The sequence below is a fragment of the Calonectris borealis genome, chromosome 15 (assembly GCF_964195595.1).
Source record: "Calonectris borealis chromosome 15, bCalBor7.hap1.2, whole genome shotgun sequence".
Lineage (NCBI taxonomy): Eukaryota > Metazoa > Chordata > Aves > Procellariiformes > Procellariidae > Calonectris > Calonectris borealis.
Window position 1 is genome coordinate 6,867,925 of NC_134326.1, and position 27,214 is coordinate 6,895,138.

At 39.4% G+C, this 27,214-nt stretch overlaps 1 protein-coding gene across 3 annotated transcripts in view; it reads right to left on the reverse strand.

The window, feature by feature from the left end:
* The window catches only part of TENM2 (teneurin transmembrane protein 2), a 541,337-nt gene that overhangs the window by 127,704 nt on the left and 386,419 nt on the right, over positions 1-27,214 (reverse strand). For all 3 annotated transcript variants that reach the window (XM_075164115.1, XM_075164114.1, XM_075164113.1), the window contains one exon: positions 3,614-3,736. In XM_075164115.1, the coding sequence (XP_075020216.1) occupies positions 3,614-3,736 (123 nt within the window). The remainder of the gene's footprint in view (positions 1-3,613; positions 3,737-27,214) is intronic.

Consider the following 27,214-nt stretch of genomic DNA (forward strand, 5'->3'; position numbering starts at 1 on the left):
GGGGTTGTTTAGTCTGGAGAAGAGGAGGCTGAGGGGAGACCTCATCGCGCTCTACAATTACCTGAAAGGAGCTTGTAGTGAGGTGGGGGTTGGTCTCTTCTCCCAAGTAACAAGCGATAGGACAAGAGGAAATGGCCTCAAGTTGCGCCAAGGGAGGTTTAGACTGGATATTAGGAGAAATTTCTTTACTGAAAGAGTGGTCAGGCCTTGGAACAGGCTGCCCAGGGAAGGGGTTGAGTCACCATCCCTGGAAGTTTTTAAAAGACGTGTAGATGAGGCCCTTAGGGACATGGTTTAGTGGACATGGTGTGTGGGGTTGACGGTTGGACACGATGATCTTAGAGGTCTTTTCCAACCTCTGTATGATTCTATGATTCTGTGATTCTAAGTCAATTTTGAATTAGTAGAAAATCTGCTAAATTTGTGAGCATACCGAAGACAATATGTCATAAAACAAAACCTCTATACCAAAGCATTCTTTACTTGGATTTACAGCTGGAGTTAGTTTGGATATTTCCACATAAATGGTAGTTTATCTTAGATGTCCTCTGAAATGACTAAAGTTGACTTTTATAGTATATTCTGTCAATTAGAAAGGAAACAGCACATAGATTGTCACATATTTTATGGAAATGTATGTCTAGCCTACTACATAATTTTAAATGTAGAATATATTTTTGGCACAGATTAATAGAATCTAGGCATAGGAAAATCCTATAAGGTCATCTAATTCACTTCTTTGTGAAGAAGCAATTATTCCCAAACATGCTTTTTCCCCCCCACTTTTCCCCCTCATTTAGATTTATTACAGTAAAATTCTAACATTATCCTTATGCAACTGTAGCAGAGAAATGGGCTTCAGTCTCAGAAAGTTTTTTTTAAATGTCATTACTATCTATCTCATCCCTGTAGCAATTCCACAATTCCGTGGCAGTGCCAACTTTTTGTTTTTTACGTACTATGAAGGGATACTACCTTATCATTTGTATTAAGAAAGGAATTGTTCTTTACTTTTGTCTCTTAATCTAAATCCCTAGTTCAGCACAACTTCCAGAGCCTAAAGGCAAAAAAAAAAAAAGCTATCTCGTGCTTTGTTTACAGTCAGAGCATGGTGGACTTCACTTACAGTTTTACAGCAGCACTGAGGATTTTTCTACCCATTGCACTTGCCTACTCCTTTCAGACATCCCCAGTATTAGCGAGATGTAGTGCGTAATTACAAAAAACCTGCAACAGTGTTATTTTAATAGTGAATTTTGTTTTCATTCAGATAAGAAAATGCAGTAATAAAGTAATTTACATTCCTCTTAAATTGCAGTTTCATTATTTCATACCAGAATTTAGTCTTTTAATAAGGAACAAGCAGATCAAATTGAAATATCTGCTTTTTTTTTGCCTTCCAAATTGCTTTACTTTAAAATGCCTTGCTTGCTGAGTAGGCACAGCTTGCGTTTAAGTGGCCGTTCTCAGTCTAGGGGTTAAAGGTTTCTTTGGGAGACCCATGTTTTGAAAAGAATGGCTTCATCCTGAGTTGTGTCAATTATAAAAAGGTCACTCTCCACAGCCAGAGCCCTGAGCCCTGAAATGGTTGTTGTGTTAAAAGCTGTCAGAGGCTTTCCTAAAAACTGCTGGGGTAGCAATATTAACTTGGACATAATAAAAGGAAAGGTGAGGTAGAAAAACTTTTTACCCTTCCCTGCTATGAGAATTTGTCTTTTATATATTCCTTGTGCTCATCCAAACCTGTCATTCATATTATTCCACTGTGGAAGATTACTTGCTTAAATATTGTTCTCCCCCCTTCCCCAGATTATCAACATTTCAGCAACCTTCTACAAAATGTCAGAAGAACAAGTAAACTTTTCCAACATGCTCTGAGGAAAGCTAACTGCAGCAATTTAAGACATAACTAGCAGTTCTGTCTCCTTGTCTCCTCTACAGGAGGTTACCACTCCCCAAACAGTCGGCATCTCAGCCTCTTCAAATGTGCAAAGCTAATTAGAGTGGGGCTGGGATAAAGTGCCAGAATTTGCACTGAAGTGCCCCAGGCAGATGAGCACATTCCAATTCAACAATCCTGCTGCCCTATATTTGCACAGAGATGGCAACAAAAAGCTGCAGGGGAGGGAATTTGGAAACGTGTTAAACACTGCAGTTGTCTGCTAAGTGACCATAATTGCAGACTTGAGCTCTTCAGGTTCCTGGCTAAAACCATAGGGTCCCTCACCTGTGCACAATCTGGAGAAGTTCAGCAGTAATATAAACATTCTGCCTTGTACTTAGGGATGTGCTGTTTGTCCAGTTTGACCTACAGTCAGCCAGAGATGAAAGCCAAGCCAACAAACCACTGTCTGAAAATCTACAGTTTTTTGCCACCACTAGGATGTAGGATTTCATGAAAAGGAGGAAGCCAAAATTAGTCCTCCACGGAAAACATGAAGAAGCTGAGGTGCAGCAGTATCATTTATTGAAAACAAGCAAATCCACGAAATGATCGGGCACACCGAAGAACAACTCAGCTTCTTTTCCCAGCTCTATTTTAAGTGATTTTTTTCCAATACATCCAGTGCAAGTCTCCTGTGTTAGCATTTGTTTCTAACAATTGCTTCGGCAATCAGCAATTCCAACACCAGCCTCAGGTCCTGAGAGCAAGACGATGCTCAGCTCTGAACAAAACTCTTCTGTTGACCAAGAGCAACTGCTCTTACTTCTCCTCTGTTTCAGGCACCCCATCCCACCTTCACAGTACACTAAGGCCTGTGAGGTGCTTTGACTAATCAAAAAGTTCTGTTCTGTCTTCTTATCATAATTTTTGTAATAACCAGGGAAAGTCTTATTGCGATGTAGCAAAGAAAACACCTGAACCTCACCAGTAAAAAGCATTCAATTTAAATGATCAAAATCCTTTTCATGACATATAATTTCTCTGTATTTTTAATATATACTTTCTCAGCTTAACAAAGTATTTCTGTTTCTAGATTCTCCCTCATTCTTCTCATTGCCCTGTCTCTGTCATCCTCCACTGGAACACAGTTTTTCTTTAGGAGAAGAAGAATCCATTTGTTGCCTACATTGCTCATACTAATATCACAGGACAGATTATTTACTATGGGTCAAATTATGCTGTCTTCGATGTTTTCTATTAGAATTACAGCTGAGAAAGAAAAAAACCCCAGGGATTTGGTCCCAGCTGGAAGCCAAAGTTCTTGACTTCTCCCAAGCAGTACAATGTACTTCTTCCCACTACGTCAAGCTTTTTCTCCGAGATCTCTATGCTATACATGGGAACAGGATATGTCATACCTAGTAAAATGTACATGTATTTTCTGACTGACCACTTCTTCATTAGTATCTGAGGGAGCACTTCTTCATTAGTAGATGAGTTTCTAGAAATTACATGATTTTGTGCACCAGTACATGGAGGGACAGAGTAAGAACAGCCGTACCTGGGCAGCGAACCAGCAAACAACCACCAGCGGCAGAACACGGAAACCCCAGCAATGCTAAAAACAGCCTTAAAAAAAGATTTTGCATACGTCTCAGTGTGTGTCTATTGAAAACTGCAAGAGAGCTAAACCTGCGAAGCGCCGGGAGCCTGGAGCCGCAGCCTCACCTCTGCCTGCAGATGGCACCGCCGCCACGTCCTCCGCGCCCGGCAGGCCCGGCCGCAGCCCGTTGTGGAAGGTGTGTCCCTCGGCCGGGCGGAGCTGCCAGTTCAGCCCCAGGAGGTGCATCGCTGCCGGAGACACAAAGCGGGGACAAGTAAATACCGTTGGGCGAGAGGCTACAGCTAATGTCAGTTAAGCATCTTTCGGAAAACACGGTAAAGCCACTTGTCTCAGAGGAATGTTAATTTGCTAAAAAAAAAAGGCAACAAAAAAAATCCAGAAGAAAGCCCTGATGACTGACATACATCTGTTTTATTTTTGTTCAGTTATCAGATCTTCTAAATTTCTGAAACACAAAAGGAAAAACACTTACAGTCCAGTGTATCAAAACAGAGAGGTGGGCATTTTGTTCAGGCTTTGGCATTGCATGCTACCTTTCTGATTCACACATTACAGGGGGATACGTTCTTGGAAACAAAGCACTACTGCAAATACTAGCTCCCAGTTTAAATTAAATGTGATAATTTATACGTTGATTATAAAATTAGCTTTAGCCCTATGTGTACTAATGACATTGTAATGCAATTATTTTGTGTTTATTACAACTTACTTAAACCAACAGATTTAACAGCCTCTGTCTTCATTTTATACATTAAACTTTCCCGACAAACTCAGTCTTTGCCAATCCTTTGACCTCACAATTTTTTCTAATCCAGTGCACGGAACTCGGCCACCTGGGCCGGACAACGAAGAGCCCGGTGCAGCCCCGGCCGGGGAAGGTTTGCCTGCTAGCAGAGCGTTCTGGCGGCAGCACGGCACCGGGGCCTCTGGCCATCCCTAAGCCAGAGGCAGGTACGGCGGAGGCCATGCAGCTGCGCCTGAGACGTAAGATATGGAGTGGGAGAAAGGCCATGGCACCACCTTCGCAAGCGCATGAGTTATAGGCACTGCCGTAGGGGCTAATTGAATGAGTCCTGTGCATAATGCATGAGGTCTGAACCAGTCAGCTAGTGGATTGATGTGGATCTTCACCTTCTATAAACAGAAGCTACCTGAATACATCTCCATACTTTCATCATATGATCCCTATAGCATCCTCCCAATATAGAGGAGCGGTGAGGCATAGAAAAGCCCATAAAACTGTTTTTATTCACTTTCTCTACATCCACCGTCAGCACTCTTCCTATATACACAGGATGTACGTAAACCTACATACCAGAGAGAACAGCGTTTTCAGTTATATACTAAAATGGTGCTTGAGGGGATTCCCTGTCAATTTAGGGGAAGAAAACAGATATGATTATGAGCACCCTTACAGTTGTTCACTTCTGCAGCGTCAGATCCACACAAGATTACCAAGTATTTTGCATCCAATTACAAGCAATTGTATAAGAGCTGGCATGGTCACACATGGACCATCAGTGGCCACACAGCTAAGTGTTCAGAGATTAAACATTAGGGATAGGTAAGGCAAAAGACTTATCACAGGAACTGCAATTTACAGTGCCTGAGACATCATTCTGAATACAGGAAATCTATTTAGATGTGACCAATTTATACACATAGTCCTAAAACCCAAGAAAACAAAACAAAGCAACTCCCACCCCCAGAATCCATCTATCCCAACTCCTGGAAATCCCTCAGCACACCATCTATGAAGAGTTTAACCTCCATATTTTTGACAAAAGCAACTGAGATGCAAGACAGCTTTCATAACATTACCTTCTCTTAAACATACCTACAGACCAAGCAGATGTCTAAGAATAGTAACTAAAATCAGGAGACATTCTGTGTGAAGAGGGCAGTTGCCAGATTTTGCACTCATGCTGAACTTGCAACATTTTTTTCTATTAGGAAAAAAACTTGAAAATACATTAAAGCATCCGGTATTTTTAAAAATATCAAGCACTAACCGGAAAAGGATGTTTTGCCGAGAAACTACTCAAAATTTGTTTCTAGGGAATGTTTAAGAATTCCTGGAAAATATACAAAAATTTTATGTGGGATCAAATGTTTTATTCAATTACTACGTTTTTGTTATGCCAAAACAACATTTTAAAAGGCTTTTCAGTCTAATCTCAAGCAACTAATTTTCTTTTCAGTATGGCAATGAAACTGAAAAATTATTCATAAAGCTCAAACAACAAACAAGTCGCTAGCTCATACAGACTCTCCCCATTGAGTGAGAGACATCATCTGTGCCGGAGGTGTGAGAGGGCCGGGGGACACCAGGTAGCAGAGCAGCTTGTGGCATGTTTGTGCTGCCAGCAATCCCCACGCGGTGCGCACACAACAGGGCTCCAACGACAGAGTTCAGCTGGCCCACCCCCCGTAAGCCAAGAGTGCATAAAGATTAAGTGGATTTCAGAGCCCCAAAATGAAAACAAGTCATAGAGGAGAATTAGACTTTTGTGTTTTATACTCCCAGTGTGTCTATTCAAAATTGCAATTTTTTAAAATTTTATTGCAAGCATAACCATAAATGTAGGTCATTTGCAGAGATGAAAGTCTGCTGCTTCAAGTGTGAACCATTCCTTACAACAAAGAGATAAGGAAATCATAACTAATAGTCTGTCCAAGAGAATTATAGTTGCTAACTTATAATTACCAGGTAAATTCAGACAAGGAATTAAAAAAGATCTTATTAACATGGTATTAAGAAAAACTTTGATCCATCTGCTTCCAAGTATGCCATGATTTCATTAACAACTCCATTGCTCTGCGTTTTAATCATAGATGCACATTAGGTAGGAGCAATTAGAGCTCCTTCCTAACGGGGCAGGGATTTGCATGTCTGCTATAGTCCCTTACAGAGACAGAGAAAAGATGACAATCTCTTGCACAGCTCACGTATCCATTATGTGATCTACGAACTTCCACTAAGACAACTGAAACATGAGGCACATTCACCTTCTACCAAGAATACCTCGAGAAAAGTATGTCACAGGGGCCTGAGGGGAAAGCTCCGTGTTTGCATTGCATATAGCAAACCTGACTGGCAGCCGAGCAGGGAGAACAAGGAGCTACCTATTCTCTCCTGCTTCAGAACGCTATGAGATGGCAAATTTATATGATTAACCTTTTGTTCTGTTAATCAAACAAAAATGCCTCTGGCAAAGGAATGAGTAGAAGCCTGTTTAATTAGAAATACGGGGATCCACTCAGAAGTTGAGTGCATGTGTGTCAGAAGAGAAATTTGGGCTAGTGAATTTGTGCCTGTTTCCTACTTTTTCTATTGAGTTTTTTATTTTTGAAACTACAACTAAATAATCTGCGACACTGTGGCTTTGCCTTCTTCCCCAACGACACACTTTCATCAGATATTACAGTACTGGCCACATTTTCTCCAAAAGATATTCACCAGGCAGCTGAGTTGGGATACTCAGCTAGATCCAAAGCTGACCATCAAGATAAGCATTGATTTTCCACAACAGCCCACTTACTCAAACACATTTCCAGAGCTTCCTATTTGGTTTATAGACTAACCTTCAGGGACAAACACATGCCTGAAGATTTAAAACACAACAAAGTGCCATTTTATCTGTTAGATGTATGGTATATTCATAAATTATATTTTACAGAGCACTTACGTATGTAGGTATTATTTGAGTTTGTTTGCTTTTTTCCTCTCAACATTTAAGCATATTTTCTAAGTTCTTGTACCTAATACTTAATTTTTAAACATTGAGCTTGTCAGAATTTATCTGGTTCATTTAACACTAAAACCTAGTAACTCAGGATAGTGAATTGTGTATTTATATTCTCTAAAAAATGAGAATATAAACCCAATAAATTCTGAAGTAAAACCTTTGAGGTTTAGAAAAAAAGTAATAATCTCTCACTCCCACCCCAGCAACACACACATACACACAGGGCGAAAGCGCCTCAAACTGGAAGCTAAACCTGCATGCCCATCAAGAACAAAAGCAGAGAACTAGTTCATCGCTCCAGGTGGCAGAGCTGTCACGGATCAATCTAAGACTTACAAAAGATAGAGGTTGCTAGAGTGAATCACATATTATTTTAAGAAATCCCAAAAGGTATACAAATCCACAGAAAAATGACAAGACTTACATGCAAAACTTTCTTGAATGTTCTTTAAGACTCAATAGTGTCCCCACATTCCTCTTCCATTCAGTCCTCTCTCATTCTGGCCATAAACCCAATGCTCACTCCATTCAGAGTTCAGTCTAACGGACAATGGTTTCCAAGCTCAGAAAGCTGTCTGTCTTCCCTTTGTGCTCCCCTGTCACTCTTGACCATGTATTTTTAAAGTGAGAGACCTCTGGTGTCTTCGTGTGCTAGAGATCTCTCTGTAGTACAACTCAGTGCCTGCCAATAGGCAGGGCAGAATCAGGTTTTGCACTTATCCCTTTACTCCATGGTATTCCTTTTTAAAGGGAGAAATACGCAGATTAACGATCCACCATTTTCCCCATTCCTACTGCATTTTCCCAGTTGAGATCTGGGAGATATGCACAACTTGCTTGTTAGAAAATTCAGTATTCCCTAAGTGACTCAAAAAGATGTGAAGATTATAAAAGGGAACAGAATTCAGAATGTTTCCATACGTTAATTTTCCAAGTTGTCATGCTTACTAAACCCTAAATTATTGGCATCCAAAATGAACCCATCAAACTACGATTTCATTTTGTCAGGATATATCTTGTCATGCTGTAACAGGCCAGCCTCTTCTCATGTGAAAAAGAAATTGGTCCATTTTATCATGAACAACATTAGCAAATAAACACTAAAAGCACATTTGCTATATGTAGGCTATTGTAGGGGAGTGGAAACAGTAGAATTTTCCTTTCCATCCACTCATGAGGTGAACAATGATGCAACTCTTGTTATTCCAGTATACTTACTTAGTCTTGAGCAACATCAGTGTGATTTCCAAATCAGGCCTAATGAATCACAGACATGATGAAACAAAAGGTATCTAATAAATCTTAGCAGCATGTAATTTTATAGCATATATATTCAAAGAACTATCTGCACAGCTATTTTTTATTTCATATGGTCTGTATATTGTTTTAATGCACCACAATATTTGTATGAAGGAAAAGAAGTTTAGCGTTTTACACTTCTGGGTGCATATAGATGGGTAACCTGGATAACTTGAAAAAAATAAATATAACCCAAAACATTAAAAAACAATTAAAGCTTATTGCATGCTTACTTTGTATTAAATGCTATTCAGCTGAGACTCGTGGTTCTTTACTAGTTACTACTTGTTGATCATGCAACAGAACTCCAGGAACACCAGAAATTGATCTTACTGATCTCAGTAAGTATTCAAAAAGTAACAGTTACTTAGAAGACTAGAAATATAGTAGTTTAATGTTCTACTACTATTCCTCTGGAGAAATAGGTTCAAGTTCAACCCAAGTCACAAGTGAAACGAGTGTGTTAGGCTCGTTCCGTAGTGATTACTTGCCCCCATTACAAAATGAATGCACAATTCATCACAACTGACAACCTCTCCTCAAGAGATGCCCGAGACAGGAATAACAGGGGTCTGAAGGTCAGAAAAGAGCAATGGAGGAACTGCATGGGGAAAACTTGCATGGTGCCTGAAAACACCACGCTTGATTCTAACTAGTGCTTTCAGTTCTCCATCTGCGGAGCACGGATTATTGGGTAGCTATAACAAGAAAAGTAAGAAGCCTTCCCTAGCTCCTCTCACATCTGAAGAGGTTACAAGACAGTTCACATATACACACAATTTGCTGAACTAAATCTCAGTTGAGATCTGTATTTTGCTAACATGTCTTAGGATTAAAGGAAACTGAACACAGAGGACAACGAGGCTTTGTCAGATGGGCAATTCTGCAAGCGCTATTTATGTGCAAGGTATCTCATCATTGTGGACATCAGTAAAAGTCCTCTCCCACAAAATTTGGACTTGGCAACAAATATGCCTGGCAAAGTCAGATTTCAGTAAGCTGTAGATGTTTTACAGAGGTCGACACCATCCGTTGCTCGGCAATTTTGTTGGCCAGCCTTCAGCCGCATTTGCAGCAGGAGGAATACAAGCACTGTCAGTTATGCAGCTAGAATGGAATATATGACTCCTTGTATTAAGTGATGGCTGAGGCAGTTGTCTCAAAGAAAGCTGCTGAATCCAAGGACCTGGACTCACAATTATACTAATGCCCTTTCATATTCTGTTACCGGCAGAAGGGGACAGTGTCTCCAGGAAATTCTAATCTATGGTTCCTCCACTTTAACATATATTAAAGGGCTTGGAAAATCATTACCAAAGAATATGAGTCTTTGTTACTTAAAAGAAGCAGTCTTAAAATAAACAATGTGAACAAGTATCACCTTTCCTTGCTAGAGAAACAATGATGTCTCTCCTAAAATTCAGGACTAACTGCCAGAACTTTCTGTTCTTCCTTGAATACCTAGTGTGACTGTGACAAGGATGCCAGAGTCCTCCTGAGGGTATCCAAGAGATCTCAGAAAAATTCATCACATTCCCAGGCCTTTTTCTAAAAGCAAAACAAAAGCCATATGGCTTGCTGGGTGGACATCTGTCATTTTTGATACATTAGCTACAGGAAAGTTTAAAGTAGTATTTTAAAAAAATCCAAACCTATCATATATGATACGATAGAATTCCAAATGGAAAACACACCACGCAGGGTGGTGACAGAGTCTGCTGCTGATACTGCATTATTCAAGAATAATGAATTCTTGAATTAGAAGACTAGAAACATAGTAGTTTAATGTTCTACTACTATTCCTCTGGAGAAATAGGTTCAAGTTCAACCCAAGTCACAAGTGAAACGAGTGTGTTGACTAAGGGCTGACTGAGAACTGCGTAAGGACGCAATGCAACCGAGTGACTGGGCCATAAAATGGCAGACGAAATTCAAACCCGGTTAAGATAAAATAATATACACTGGACAGGAGTAATCTGAACTCCACAAACTAATGAGCTCTGAGCTGACTATTATCAAACTGAAGGGAAATTTTGGGCTAGGTGATAAAGTTCCCTGAAAATTTCAAGTAAGTCAAAATTGAATCCATTATGAGAAGAGCGAACAAAGCATGCAATATTGTTATGCCACCTCCCCTCATCTCAGAAAGGACCTAGAAGAACCAGAGGTTGGAAGATCAGTCGGGAGCAGTACATATACGATTTGTCCGTTCTTACAACACAACCACTTTTGGATGCTGGAGGTAAGTTAATAGATTATTTGACTTTTATCTGACCCAATACAGCTGCTCCTACATGTATACAACGCTCCTTGGTGTAGTCCAACGTTTCTTGAAGTATTTGATGCATTTTTATCCCCTACACTGTACCACAGCGTGTCCCTACCTATCCACCAGCCCAGACAACCTAACGAATGTTTAGATCAACGCATCATAGGCAAACCCTTGAGTTTTTATGCCACAAAGCATTTCCTAGAAGTAGTATGATTTTTAGGTACCCTAGGGCATAAGCTTCAGTATATCTAAATAGGCTGAGAATGTAGTATATAAAATGGCAGTTGCTGACATGCCACAAAGTTTGTGCACATTTCTCAACCTAGCGCAGTAAATACTGTATTTAATTAATAGCAAAGCAGAGTCAGTTATGATTATGAGAGACATATTTTCAAAGTATCTCGTTGGAGATCTCAGGGACACAGGAGGTAAGAATTTAACTTTTACATTTGATACCAGAGATTAAAGATCAGATAAAAAAAATATTCTCTGGGCTACCAGTACTTAGGGAATTTATAAACTCATGTTGTAATATTCATGACTAAGATCCTACGGATCTCATGTAAAACATTTGGATGTACTCCTGATCATACTGTCTCCTCTACTTGTGGGCATTCAATTGTTTGCAGGAAAGGTTAAAGCAGTATTTCAAGAATAGAGCACTTGATCTAAATTTAATATTACTGTTGTAGAATGTATGCAAAAAGTACAGCTTATTGACTGTGACCATTGAAGCTCAACAATGAATAGATGGCTTACTTTCAAGGTCATTCATTCTCAGTAAATCATCTTAATCATCAGTATGCCATTTGGTATGCACTATGTTTCCTCAATAAATTTAAATTAAAAGTTCATTTGGGAACTCCATTTAAAGCATTACCAAAATACACAACTTTAAGAATTAACAGATCACACTATTTTCATTAAAACAATAGGTTTGCCTGTATTATGGCTAGAGAGCGCAATGAAGAACCATTTTTCTTATTTATCCTATACATAACATTGAACAAGACCTTTCACTTCTCAGAGTCACTTTTTTTTTAGTATGCAATGTTAAAAATGGAGAATTCCATTAACTGCAATAGCACTGCTGCATATTTTTATATCTTGTAACATGCCTTTTTCCACTTCTCCATCAATTGAATTAAGCTGATACTGTTACCTGCATACAAGCTTCTATACGTTACCCATCTACAAGTTTCTACTCTTGTTAACTGTGCCTGAGCTCTTCAATAGTTTTACTTAAAATAACAACAACAACAACAACTTGTTGTAACTTTCCAAAGAGAAAGACAGAGTGTATTTCCTGACTACAGGAGGAAAGCTGTGAGGACTGATTACCCAGTAAGTTTATGAAACAATGAATGCCTAAGTGTCAGGCTACTGGTTCTGCTAGCCTTCCCGCAGCTGCAGGAGAATACAGCTCTGTGCTTCTTTAATCCAAGAGTGATCCTAAAAACACAGTCACAGTAAAACTTGAATTTCAGCACCTCACTTCTGGGATATAAGCAGAGGGAAACAGAGGCAGACCCTTATCTTTGCTCCTGTGCTCTTTGCAAGGACAGGGCTTGCTGTGTGAGAGGGGGAAGCACCGTGCCCCCCCTCTATGGCAGAAATGCCAGGCATGCTCTTTCTGCTCACCAGGGAGACACAGGAGATACTGTGCCTTTGGGAAAACACAGTGGAAAGGAAAGTTGACTTCACACAATCTTAAACATAAGAAAGCAATCCTTAGGCATAATTTCACCCTCAGCATGTAAACTTTTTTAGACAATAAACTGTTTAGAACAGGGTTTATGCTTTATGAAGCATCCAGCCCAAGAGCATTTCATAGAAATACCATAAAGGATCCATGAATGAGTGTATTGTTATAATCAGCAGCAAAACTTTTGCTGGGATTTATTAATGGCTTTCTTTTGAATATGTGTTGTTAAAGATTAAAATGGAGATGGAAGGAGGGCCATAAGGTGGTTCATTATCACTGTGTTCACATGGAAAAAATAGGGGAACCCCAAAAAGGCAATTTTTTTTTTTTTAAATTGGTCACACACCCCCTCCCAGCTGACTGATTTCTTTCCCCCTGCACATCAGTAAACTGAATGGAATGAATTTTCAAAGCAGAGCGTGAAAGATATACCCACAAATCCCATTAGTAGTAATGTGATTTGTGTGCTTATCTGCCATGCAATGCTTTGAAAGTTCATTCCTCTATGTCCAACTTCAGCTTTCCTACTTCCAAAAATACTTGAAAAGCTTACGCACACTTGCAGTTACTTTGGGGGTGGGGAAAATTGGAGGATGTGAAGACCGGGCTCCCAATTCCAAGGATAACAACAGGCAAGCAGAGCTTCAGCCTGCAGGAACAAGAGTTGCACCTTGGGTGGTTGTTGGTTCCCCAGTCACCATTCTGACTGGCACTGAGAAAGAATCCCTGGTTTAGACTTTCTGACTTTCCTCGTTTCAGTCCTCTTTACTGAAATGTTTTGATTTTCTGCCACTTTGAGCAATCTTTTTGTCACAAGAAGGGTAATAGCATTGCATACTACCTTCAGCATCTGGAATCTCACGACAAAGACCTTAAAAGAGAAGCAGAATACAGTGCACTATTCATTTATTCTCGTGACAGGCCTTAGATTGTAGAGAGCGTAGAAAACTGGCACAAGATTAATCAGTTCCTGAGACTGTATAAAATGAACTCACTTCTTGCAGCAATTCTAAAAGTCAAGGCTGCAATCTTTTTGGTCTTGCATCTGAACTAGATGGCTGTAACTAATAAGAAAAGTGTTTACATTTTTATTTACCTAATACAGCATCTTTCAGCCTGGAAGGTCCCACATCACATTATACAATATCCACTTTACCAGCCTTGCCAAAACACTGCCACTGAAACAGGCTTAGAAATGGAACAGAAAGGGATGCTCTTGATGAAAACACAATGGAAAACCTCATTTTTTTGGAGCAATTGTGAGCATTTAATGTTAATACAAAGCAAATTGAATCAATTTTTAATTTCACACCTAAGAGAAACCATTATCATGAACAAAGTACCCAGCTTGTCTTTATTCTTTTTCCAAGAGGAGGAAGAATCTAGGTGAGACTTGAAACTGGTGTTTCAAGGAGTATAGACACAAATATACTCTCTTATATCACTGATGCCTGAACTTACAAGAATTAGAATAACTGCTTTACTTTTAATACTGATTGTAACCCTAAGGGATATCATGTCAAACATTTATTCGACTACGTTCATCTTCCGAAACTGCAACTGCCCTAATCTCTACAAACGTGTTGAAAAAGATTTTCATAATCTAACTGTTCCAAAGTATTCAGACCTTGACTCAACTTCTGATTGTTAGCCATATTGATAAGAAAATAGTTTTTACTTTATTACTCCTTTGCATACACTAAATGAAGTGGAACTGCATGATTATGAATGGCCAAATTTCTGTCCACAGTGCAAAAAAGTATCATTTCTAATCACAGAGTATATTCTTCCCTTAATAGAAATTATACAGAATAGTTTAATTTAATCACCTGACTGTAAAACCTTGCATGAATGATAAAACTTAAGGTTTTACTCTCTACACAAAGTAATTATTGGAGTTAAAAGTTCATTACAAAGAGGAAATAAATCCGAAGATGAAAAGTAAATATGATTTCTTCTCCCAAAGCTTCTCATTCATTTTCAACACTATAAACTGTTTACACTTCTTTCACGATATGCTTCAAAAGGTATATATAAACATAGCCTAAAATGTATCTTGATACTGAGATAAAGGTACAGATTATATTTAGCATCTAGGCAGATTTAGACCTTCTATATGCCTTGCAAAGCTGACATTATTAATGTATAGCGAATTAGACGTCCTACTGATCCAGAATAGAAACATATATGAAAATCAAATATACAAATTTTATTTGATAAATATCTTACACAGCCAGTCAGTTACAGCTTTGTAACTCATATTCCTTTGTCTTTTTTTTTAAATGATAACTTTTTTAAAAACAATTATCAAATTGGACTTTAGTTATGTTTTTGCGAAAATTTTTTTCCATTGTCCTTACATGATTTCTATTAAGCATTTCCCATAATGGGTTTACTGTAATCTTATACCTGTCTTGTTCTTGGCAGGTTTCCAAGTCTGAAATTTGCTTATTTTGCCTTCACAGGAAAAGTAATTTTTCTAACAAAGCAGAGACTGAAAGCTTGCCCTCCTGCATGCGTGCCTTCTCATCTTCCCATCTAGAATTCTAGAGCAGGTAAGGAGATGCAAGCTGCAACTGAGGACATGATTTCAGTGTGATCATGCTAATATGGAAGTATGTTAGAAAACAGAGAAATCAGTGAAGGGTTTATATGGTGCCAGGATTTTAGTTTCGGATCACTGCTTTATTTTGAAGTGGTAGAGTTGCAAATTTTCAGACTGCAGCAATATAGAACTTGCAAGGAATTTCTGTGTGTATGTATGTGTGTGTTCATATACGATTATCAGCTGTATCACTAAAACATCCTGTTACACAATTTCATCAGCCAATATAGGAATGAAGAAAAGCATGCATATGCATTTTAAGTCCTGAGAAACATCATGATAGCACACCAGTCTTCATAAATCCATTTCAAGCACTGTGCACCATGCATAATGGAAGACAATTATATTTAATTTGGATACCTACATCCCGATTCATCTAAGGAACATCATCATAATATACACTTAATTAAATATTAATATTTGTATTACTTTTCTTTATCTATTATGTCTTAAATTGCTTTTTATAATATGGGTTTTTAAGACTAGCTCAATTTGATCTTCTTCTTGATATAACAAAATTCACAGCAAAGATAGCAGAAATCACTATTACAGATGGAGCTGCTGTCCACAACAGAAAAATGAAGCCAGCTTATTGTACAGAGCATCTGATACCTGATCATTTTAATGAAGCTTTCTGCCTTGCATACAAAATGCAAGAATGGTGCAGAAGCCAATTCCACTGTCTGAGGTCAGCAATGCAGAATGCTCATCATCCGTCAGTTTAGAGCTGTTTAAAATCAAGGCCCATTGTAATCAAGGTCAAACTTGTCACTGACTTCAGTGGAGAGAGTTTCACTTCAGAACTTATCTGTTTATTTTAAGTATTTGAGACTGCGAATATCATAACAATGCCTGAAAAACCACTGTTTTCTACAGGCAACAGCAATGCAACCCATAAAAAACTTTACTTGCCGAAGTCAACAGTTTAAATTGCAAGGTGAATTGGACATGAGTGATAATGCATTAGCATATGCATCACTGTATACAACTAATTAATGACTCATAGAATAAAATATGAGCTAGATTACATACCCTCAAAAACCTTTGGCTTCAATTACATACACTTTGTAAAGCATAACTGAATTATGTTAAATGATTAATACAATAAATTTTAACATATATAACAATATTACTTGATAATACCAATAAAATAACCAGGAATTATCCTTCAAAGAGAAGACAACTTACACTACAAGGGGCAAAAAGCAATATATGGTAGCTAGAACTACACATTAGTACTTCATACCTAACGCTCAAGTACTACTTCTTCATGTCTGTAACACCCAGTTGGCCAGCAACCAAACCAGGATTATATATCTTTTTTCTTTGACGGATGAAACAGTAAATACTATGTTTAAAAAAAACCAAGCAAACCCTAAACTATATTGAAAATCCATCTAGCATTTCAGCCTCACTCTTCACTATGAAATTTATTTTCCTATTTTTTTTCCCTTTCAAGAATTTGCTTCATCTTGGAAGCAGGTATCAAAGCTGCTCCTCGATAACTTAAAAGAAAAATGACTAGAAACTCCTCAGTGTCACTGTATCTGACAAGTTTTTGCAATGTATTTACCTTCTTCATTCACAACATTACTAACATTTAAGTACCCAGAAAGTGCTACAGCTGAGATCTTTTTCCATCCATTTCAATTTGAAAAAGATGCATTTGATTTTATGGTCTAATAGAGAAAATCTGCGTTTTTCTACTGGAAGTGGCTGTCCATACTAATTAGTGAGAAATAAAATACACACAACCTTTATTTTGCTAGGATATGAACAGAAATTAAAATGAAGACACTGCCAAACCTATTCATAAATCTTTACAAATCTCACCTTCTAGGACAGGTTTAAAAAAAAACCCCTGTGGTAACACCTACAGAGTTATTTCACCTATTTTTCCATTTAAATGTGATTTTGACAATTTAATGACTGCATTCTTTCAAAAATAACAATGGTATTATATGACTGTCATGTAAATGTAACTCAGGATTGCTATCAGTTCATAAAATTATTTCAGAAATCTGTTCACATTCCATGTTTTTGCAGAGTTTACATAAACTGCAGCTCTCACTTCATTCTTGAAAAGTATTTTAACATTTGCATTCAAGTCCTCAGAGGTAAATTTGCAGTTCAGATGCAGGATTAACAAATGTCCATCCCTATACTACACTATGGAATTTTATGCAAAAGCAGTTCTCTTTTTATAGAGGACCGCAGGACTTTGGGATGAAACAGTCTCTGGAGCTTTGCATTGTTAGCACTCAGGTTGCAGAAAGCACCATGAAGGAAACTGCTTTCACACTGTGCTTTCCAAAAGGTAATATTACCCAATGCAGCAAGTAATGAAGCTGAAACGATCAGATATTGTTCTGAACAATGCAACTGACTGCACAGCACCAGTGAGGTCTGAGGAAGGAATGCATTATACTCTGCTGTATATTTCTGAGTCAGACCTATGAAGTTCTTTGAACCTTTACTAAACCAATTTTGTATTTGAAATATTTTCAGAACTTATCTTCTCCATTTTAGCAAGCTAGACACAACACACTCACTGACTCCTGTCAGGGAACAATAGGAGGGACTGAGCGTGCAGTGGCTAAGCACTCATTGAAAAAACCAGAGGATGCTGCAATAATTGTCCTGAGAGGCTAGAAAGGAAACAAGACTCTGTGCTGACAGCTTAGCTCAGCGTGAACTCTCATTTTTCACACGGAGCTAATTAAAAACTGAAATTAGTTAAATATGGAAATGACACTTGCAAGCACTTTAGCTGAATTTGGCAAAATCCCTCTAGAGTGCTGCGACACTACCTGCTGCTTCAAAACTCCCCAACTGAATTTCACAGTTAAAAGGCTGAGCAAAGGGAAAGTTATTACAGAGATTTCCAATTCAAAATGTGTCTGTAAAATTCTAAATTAAATTTCATGGTAGCCCTTTCAGTAACTAGGGACATACTGTGCAGTCCAACGATATGGTGCTCAAATAACATCCCTGCATGTATTCTCTGATTATCTCACCTTTAGGCACTGTGCTGGTCGTGCCAGAACTGTGAAGCTCACAAGGATACCGGCACTACAATGCTACAAAGATAAGCCATGCACTGCTACTGAAGTAGTTATTTGGAAAGCATGGACGCACAGCGCATAAAGGAATTACTTCCACAGTTCAACAGCAGAAATCTCAGAAAATCAGAACCCAACAACCAAAATATTTTATGCCTCATGATTTTAATTTATATTTGAAAGTGCTGAATACATATGCAGAGAAGGGTATACTGCAATAAGTTACATGGCCTATCTCTCACTCTCTCTCTCTCTCTATATATATCAGTGCTTTACAGGCAAGGTAATAATAAAAAGCACTTCTGCACATTTAAATGGGCATAAAGAACCAAGGGACTGGATATGCATAAAAGGTATGATGACTGACATTAGCTTTTTGACTAAAGCACCATGTGAATTCCATTTTGGTGCACGTGACTTGCCTAGTATGCATAAAAGCAAGGGTATTTGCCCAAGGGCAAATATGATTTCTGAATGCAATTTAACAAAACCCGCCCACAGAGCAGATCATTTTGGATCCATACCAAGGCGTTCAGGATAGCCAATCACTTTCAAAACAACTGGAGCGTTTTGATTTTATTGTTTTTCCTACATTCCATCCCTTTACCCTTGAGGCAATCCCCTCCCACTGGCCTGCTGCCACTATTGCACCAACAAATTTCTGTCTAGGAAAGCCAGCAAAAGATGCCACATAGCATGAAAGCCACTGTTACTCCCAAGTCTGCTGGCAGGGGGTATTGCTGCACCCAGCCTGCCAAAACCTCTTCCCTGGCAGCTATCTGTATAATCTGTATATCACACCCAGGCTTTGCTAGTCCAGGGCCTTGAAACATCTCAGCTTACCCAGCTGGAGGGAATATGCTGCAGCTGCACCATCAGACCCTCTTATTTTATTGAATTTTGAATATGCAGTTTCAAAGCAATTCAAATGAATTTGCCCAAGGCCTCAGATCAGTAAAACTACTGATACCATCTGCAGCAGGCTTCCTAAATTTGAAGCATTTAAAAACAGGTGACAGGATAGGAGCTTTCTATGTAAGGACTGACACTCATGAAAAGCCTGCTAAACAAACTTGGTTATGCCCCATTTTGGCAAGGAAGGAGCTGTGTGGCTTTCAGCCCAATTCTCACAATAGTACTGGTAATAATGGGAAGTTCCATTTTAAATTATTTTTTAAATCATGTCTATTTTTCCAGGTTAAAAAGGAAGCATTTATTTGATCACTGAGTTTCAGCTATTTTAAAGCATCTATATGAGTGGAGATAAAGAGCAGACTATGATGAACGTGAACTCTTAACAAGAGGGTGTATTAAGAAATCCAGAAGCCAGCATCTGGCAGGTTGAGGCCTCTTTCAAGTTTACGAAACTCCAATGAGGTCATTAAAACACAGGTTGCCCTAAAGGAGGAAATCCAAAGGCATGATCATAACACCCTTCTCTTCAAGTAATATTTTTAATGACGCTTATTGCTTAATCATATTCAATACCCTTAAGCATCCCGGATGATGTATACGTTGAAATATACGTGTACACAGCATCATTTAAGTCCTGCAGGGACACAGAGACTAACAGCAAGACTACAGTAAACAGATACTACATTTTGACCAAGGTCCCTCGTTTAGAACTCTGCTTTTACAAAACAGAAGAACTGTAAATATCCAGAAAGGGCAGAACAATAATTAAAAAAAAAAAAAAAAAAAAAAAAGACAAAGATACCTTGATGCCCAGGGACATATGTAGTTACACTGAGCTGAGTCTCCTACAGATTGTGCCCTGCCAACATAACCCAGATCTGCCCGCTAGGAAACCACTAATGTTTCCCCACTCATAACACCATCCAATTCTTCTTCCAGCAAGCCGCGACAAAAGATTAAATTCCCTATCTAGCAGTTGTCCACGCCCATGGTCCATTTAGAATATACCTGCTTGACAGGTACAAGCTTAAAAACTACTGGGACATACACCTGGCTGGCTATCAAACCAGGAGCCGGAGCCTTAGCCAGAGGAAGCAGAGCATGTCAGCCAAAGTCCTGCGCAAGAACTGTGTCGAGGTGGTTGTGGTCCCAGCCTGGTGCCTTGCACTTACTCACTTCACGCTGACCAGGGAGTCAGGGAGCTGCATATCGGCTTCTGTTGTTTCATTGCCCCGACTGTGTCTGTATACACAACCCTGTCCGGAGCAATGACATAGCAGGTAACTAGTACCTGCTTCTCTTGTCTGTGGGTTTTAACTCTGTATGAGTAACTGCCCTGTTTGGGGATCAATATTCTTAAAGAGAGAAATTATTTTTATCATCTTCTTCTCCCTCTTCTGTCGTCCTACCTGGGTATACTCACAGGAAGATACAGCTTGGTGAGGGAGCTAGAGGCAGAAAAGGGGAATCTGGGGAAGGGTACCGTCAGATACAGTCAGGCAGCTTACTTTGAATAGCAATCATAAGCCAATGACTTATGCCTTTTAAAAGATCCCTAAAGAATAAACTATAAAGAACTTGCTAGAAAGAACAACATATATTCCCATCAACTTGTGATTGTACTTCAAATCTGCAATGAACATTCACTCTCCAGAGTGCTTTATGCTATACTCAGCACATGACGCAAATCTGGGTAAGCACCAATGGGATAAAACCTAAGACATGCTTACAAGGGGGACATCCATGCAGACAACTGTTTTTGTCACTAATGCTTCTGGGACAGTATTTACTCAAGAAGAAAATGAATAGTGGCTTAAAGGTGAGAAATTAAGAATGAGGATTTTCATCTTCAGGCACTTAAAGGTATGTAATCATTCTCTTCTTCTCCCTCCTCTTGCACTCAGAAATAACCAATAAAGTTTAAAAACTTGAATCAAGGAAAAAACCTGAGCCTGCAGCCTCCCTTTGGGGATGGAGAAGAGAGGAGGGAGCAAAGGGGGCTGACAGACAAAAATACATTATATATTCTTTCCATAACCAATATAGCATAGTGGTGTGAGCCAAGGAATTACATTCACCAAGCACACATGCTACAGTCTTCTTTGCCCTTGTAGGAACTATTTCAGTGCTCGGAAGATGCAGCATGCACAACCCAGCAATGTCATCCTCATGACATAAACCAGCCTCCATGTGCAGAAAGCAATGGAGCAAAGATTATTCCCAAGGCTGGGGCCAATAAAGGGCTACTGGTTCCAGGAGACTGGCGAGCCAGGTACCCCCAGAGAGTTTACAAGCTGGTTCTTTGAGCCATAGGCGAGAACAAGACTCCCAAGATCATTCAGCCTCACTCTGAACTGCTGCCTCATACTGATTTTCTTTGTAAACAGAGCCTAAAATCATCCCAGAAGAGGCAGAAAGAGTCACTTTCTGACTCTGCCGAATACAGGGTCCTCAGTGGGAGCCATACAGGTTTTGCCCCGTAAAGTGATTCTGGCGTTCTAGATAGTCTAAGTCATTAAATGAATTCTTTGAATTGTAAAACTTTAGTCAAGGTCACTTGAAAATGCAAACCTTGAGTTCAATTATGTTTTACCGGTGGATGACACAATTACAAGAAAAAAACTGTTTTTATAACTCAACAGTCTTTTCCCCTTGGTTATCAATTTTTAAATACAGGGCAAGAAAAAAAGTGTGCTTTTGAGAAAATTCTGAACACATAAATGTTTCAGATCAGTTCTACTGCACAGAACAAGAAAATGTTTCTTTTAATAGTGTGATTTGATGTAATTTGCCTTATGATTTTTCTTAAGGTACAGCAAATGCCGAACAGAAAACGGCACATATTTCATTTCAAGATCCAGAGCCAAATTCATCCCTGCTTCTCTTTCATGCCCCATTGGTGTAAGCCAATTATTTTCAATGTAGCTATATCAGTGTGAAAAAGGAATAATGCAATCATGAATCAAGTCCATACTATTTTTCATGACAATTCCACTTCAGCAAAACCTCAGATATAACCTAGTGAACCACAGATCACAGTAATATTTCATAAAATTTATTCAACAAAATGTATTAAATAAACTTACCTTTCCGCCTATATCTTAGCAACTTAGCAACTCTTAAAATATTAGAACACTGGGAACAAGCCTCCAAAATCTTACCTACAAATGCAGACTTTACTTTTGAGAATAGCTGCGCCAGCATTGATGGCCATAATTAAGAGAATAAATTTTGCAGAATGGGGCCATAACGCATACATTTTACCTGTATCTGCACCCAGTCCTTAAGGTATCTCTTAATTAGTGGTATCATTTTCTAGGCTATTCACTAGATCTGTCATGTAAATTCAATGGCAAGGATATTAAGGTTTCATTACAGGAGATATCAAAATAAAAGTATCCCTAAATAGCCTAAAGTGTTCCACGGCCACTTATCGCATGTTTTATGGTTTCCACTGATTTCAGTAACAGCCCCCAAAGTGAGCTGGAGGAAAGAATGTGCCCTGCGGCACTGCATCTTTCATAATTCCTTCACAGCACCAGTTTTATGCTCTGTGGCCAACTATGGCCAAGGAAGTACCACATACGCGCTATACCTTAATAGGAACCCATCGCTAGGGAGCCAAGAGGAGTGCTGTCTAACTTAACAGCTGCATGCAAAACAGGGAAATGAAACTTAATTCCTCATGGAAAAATGCAATGGGACTGTACGAGAACCGCAGGAGCTGGTCCACACCAGTTTTAGTCGCATCTTTAGATAGATGGCAATAAATCCTTAGTATTTGCAAGGAAAACTGGTTTACACTAGAGCAACCTGCAGTTTTCTCCTGTAAGAGCCAAGAAGCAGCTTAACTCTGCACGCGAAGGGTACGACCACCGTCAGCTTTGTGAAGTGAGGGAGAATGCAGTGTCAATGGGACCGTGTCTAACTGATAATTAGACCAAAGTAAGAAATCTGGGGTTAAACCCTGTAGTCTTAACTTAAGATTGTTCCCTCAATACCTTTTCATCAGCTTCTGCATGATTTAGAGTTTAAATTAAAGCTTCCAACCCTGAGCTCAGTATTGTGAAAAAAAAAACGCTTCAGGAAAGCCTGGGTCTTCACTCAGCTACAAGAAGGGCCAGATCCTCTCTGCTTGAGCCTTTGGGCCTCCTTATCGGCTGTGGGCAAAGCAAATGTTTTGTGCGCTGGGAAACTAATGTCTGTCTTTATTAGCGCCAGGTTGACGTCACAGATGCTCCTGGTCATCCCTAGTTCCTCTCACACCTCATGGCTTCTCACCGGCGCTGGGAGGCCTGCTGCGGCCTGCAGCCAGGCCGGGCCGCGGCCCTCTCGGCCGCTCGGCCCTGTCGACTCTCCCTCCGCGGCGCTGCCAGCCGCCGGCCCGCGCCCCGCACCAGCACAGCTTTCCCTGCGCCGCCTCGCGCAGCGCTCCCCCAGGGAAACGGGAGAAACGTGGCCCCCGCCACTTCAGAAAGGCTGTAACCAAAACCACAGACGATAACTGTGGGAAGGTGTGCGAGTGATTCAGTAAATGTAAATATCAAAGCAGCAGACACACAAGAAACGACTTCAGCAACACCCCCCGTTAAATACCCTCACGTTGGATTTGTCAGAAACACAGTCAAATGCTGTAACTAAGGATCTGAACGGTCTCAAGCGGCCACAGCAACATTTCTCTGGGGTACCTATACGGCACTGGCCTCCTGGAGACTGAGCTGGCAGAAAGTTACAAGATAAAGCATAATACTGCTGGTTTTCCTCCTTTTTTCCTAGAAGACAAATATGAATTTATCATTACCAAAAAGTTCTCTTGACAAGCACTGCAAAGGACAACCAGCTGTGACAGGGACGCAAAACCGACTTGTTGTGAACGCCTGCGCGGGAGCCGCCGGAGGGCGGCGGGGCGGGAGGCGCGCGGTCCTGGAGCCAGTCCCCGCGACTAACCCCGACACAGAAACAGGCTCCGCTCGGTTACCCTTCTCTGACATCTTCCAGCTGCTAGCCATGGCATGCTGCTTACCTTAGTTTACCTTAAAATTGCCTCGCGGATGGCTGTACTATGCATTCGCGTAGGCTGATGATTTAGCGGTTGCCCGCTGGTATCAGAGAGAGAAGCATTTTTCCCTTCAGTGTCTGCTTTGTAAATCAATTGCTAAATTATGTGCTTCTTCATTCACATGTTTTTGGGCCTCTATCTGACACAAGACACCTGCTGTGGTGATAACGGACAAAAGGTATGGAACCTGGGGAGAGGATGAGGAAAAGGCAGGAAGGAGGAGGACCCTGACTATCTTTGCACATGCGACCTACTGGCAGAAATGCTCAGGCAGTGGCGTACGAATGCTATTGAATTTTTTAGTAGCACAATACGCTGCATACCATTGCTGTTGCACCAGAATATAAGCACTTAAAGAGCAATCTTCAAAGCAGTAAAATAAGATATACCCAGCTGTGTTTCAACTCATATACCTCAACAAGAAAACTTGTACTTTTCTATACTAATTCCACAGAGAAATCAAAGATAAAAAGCTATCAAAAAACTGAACAAAATTCTACAGAGTCAAACTTCAACGACCAAGAAAAATAAATCTAGTTTTATTAATCTGTATCATCGAAACACAAGCGATTTAAAGCAGCTTTGCAACATCTCTCCTAATTAATCTGTATCAGGTTATTTGGATGAAATCACGATCTTACTGTCAAGATAAAAATATTCACTATCTTCTCCACAAAACAACTATTAAAATTTTTAAAAGCAATTGGGGAATGTTGGCAAACAGAGTTGTCGACATTACAAAAAAATAGGTACTGCTAACATTCACATCTCCTTGTATTTTATCTTTCTTTTGTAAGGCCTTATAATTTTGTTTCAGTAGTAACATACAAATTACATTCCTTGGAATCAGACTCAAGATTCCTGCAGATTCTTAAATGAGAAAACACGTTATCGCCACTAACAGTAACACAAACAGAACAGAACTACTCCCACACGTGATAGCATTGAAAGGAGTGTGTAGTGTCGGCATTAGAAGATGGATGAGTAAACCAGAGGTGGGACAGGGCAGATTACTGTGTAAGCAGAGTATTTTGAAAGCTTCACTGGGGGGTTGGGATCTGCTCCTTCCAAAAGAAAATCAACCAGAAAGCAGAAATAACACACTGCTCTTTCTCCTTGTTCTGTAAAGTTCTTTTCATGAGGTTGTATGGGAAATAGAATAAAACTTGTCTTCTTCCCTTCAGAACAGAGCATTAATGTAAAATATTTAATTATTGTTGTTACAGTTTCTGCCACATTAGATTGTACCTTAACTCATTTTATTTTTTAAGGTGAATATCCTGCTAATAAAAGACACTAGACTGATAGCCCCAGAACCCGCTATTTGCCATTTATTCTCAAATAGGAGTAGGACTGAAAGATTCCCCAAGTGGTCCAGCTTCACTCCTACTCTGAAGAAATTGCTCCTTTATCATTGTCTATTCTGGAAAAATAATATACCTCAGCTAAAATAATGGTGAAAAGTGACTTAGCACTGGATGTGGGCAAAGGGTGTCGTACCTGATATCCTGGCAACAACCAGTGGATTCACTTAATACCATGGGCCTGGTTCCCCTCAACAGAGCCTCCTCAGAGCTGGGCAGTGCTGATTTCTATTTCCCCTCTGCTCAGCTTATAGGAGGAAAAAGAGGTGCAGAAATAGCTGCTCTTCCCCAAGGAGCAGTGTTTCCCCAGCGAACAGCCTGAAAAGCAATACTTTGCCCCACAGGGACAATAATTTGGGGTCCTGAAATAAAAATGGATAGATAAGGTTGTGCTGGGAGAGCAAGTCCTGCACCCTAAAAGACAACCGGAAGATTTCAGTTGCTTTGGCTACAGCCCTCTCCTTGCATAAAGTTACCTGGGAAAATCAAACCAGCTGGGGCACAAGGGGTTAGGTGGAGCAGGACAGTGAGAAAGACACTCTGACACTCTGATCCCCAAAGCTCAGCTGACCTTCATATGAAGTTTTATTAGAATATCAGAACTCGTCTTAAACAGTATACTGATATTCTTCATTAAAATAACTAATAAAATGTTAGTTACTCACAAATAAAGGTGTTGAGATGTTAGCTAAAACAAATTATTTTGCCTACTGTAAGGGAAAACAATGTTAAAACATTGCTCCAAATGTGATGTGAACATCTAGGATTCTTTGGAAAGTGAGCGTAGTGAATCTCGTGTTATCGTTCCAGCACTTGGTGAAGAAGTCGCTTCATTATCAACAGACACAAACACTTACACACACAGACGTCTCCTCCTGAACTACCTGAAAACAGGCATGAACTGTCTACCATACTTTGCTGTCTTAATAGGCATGAATTGTCTATAATACTTTACCACCTTGTGCTATGATTTCTTTCTGAAACCCAATGCTCTTCATCAGATCTAGTTATCACGTTACTTCCCAGAATATAGAGCCTGATACTACTCAAAACAGACACTTAAAACCAGCAGACCCAAGATCCACTTTTTACAGCAATGTAAAATATATACATTACTGAAACTCGATTTAGTCATCTGGAATGTAGGAATAATAACACTTACTTTCCCCACAGTAAAGTGCTTATACGCTAAATTAGCATTAACTAACATTAACTAGCATTCATCTCAATTCTAGAAAACAGTGAATCATAGCCTTAACTTCAAACATTATTTTTTAAAAATGAATAAGTAATTTCATTGAGCAGGAAATAAAACTTCTGTCTTTCTCTGCAATTCCTCAACTATCATTATTTACCAGATGCTAATTTTGCCTATTTACAGAAAAATCAAGTCCTTTTTTTGGCTCTTCTGTGCTAGAATTAATCAGAAGCAGCATGATTCCATGTTTAATTTCAATCACAGCAGCTATTGCTTTACAGATAAATAAAACTTACAAAATTTTTATTGCTCCTAAATAAGATGCTCGCTTTTTCTTAAGGAAAACAAAATTTAGAATAATGGCTTCTACACGAACTTTTGTTTAATTATGAGTGCCACAGAATATGTATTTTCCCTTAATAAAATCCAAATTTTATTGCATAATTAAAACTGCGTTTTCTTGAAAGACATCAGCAA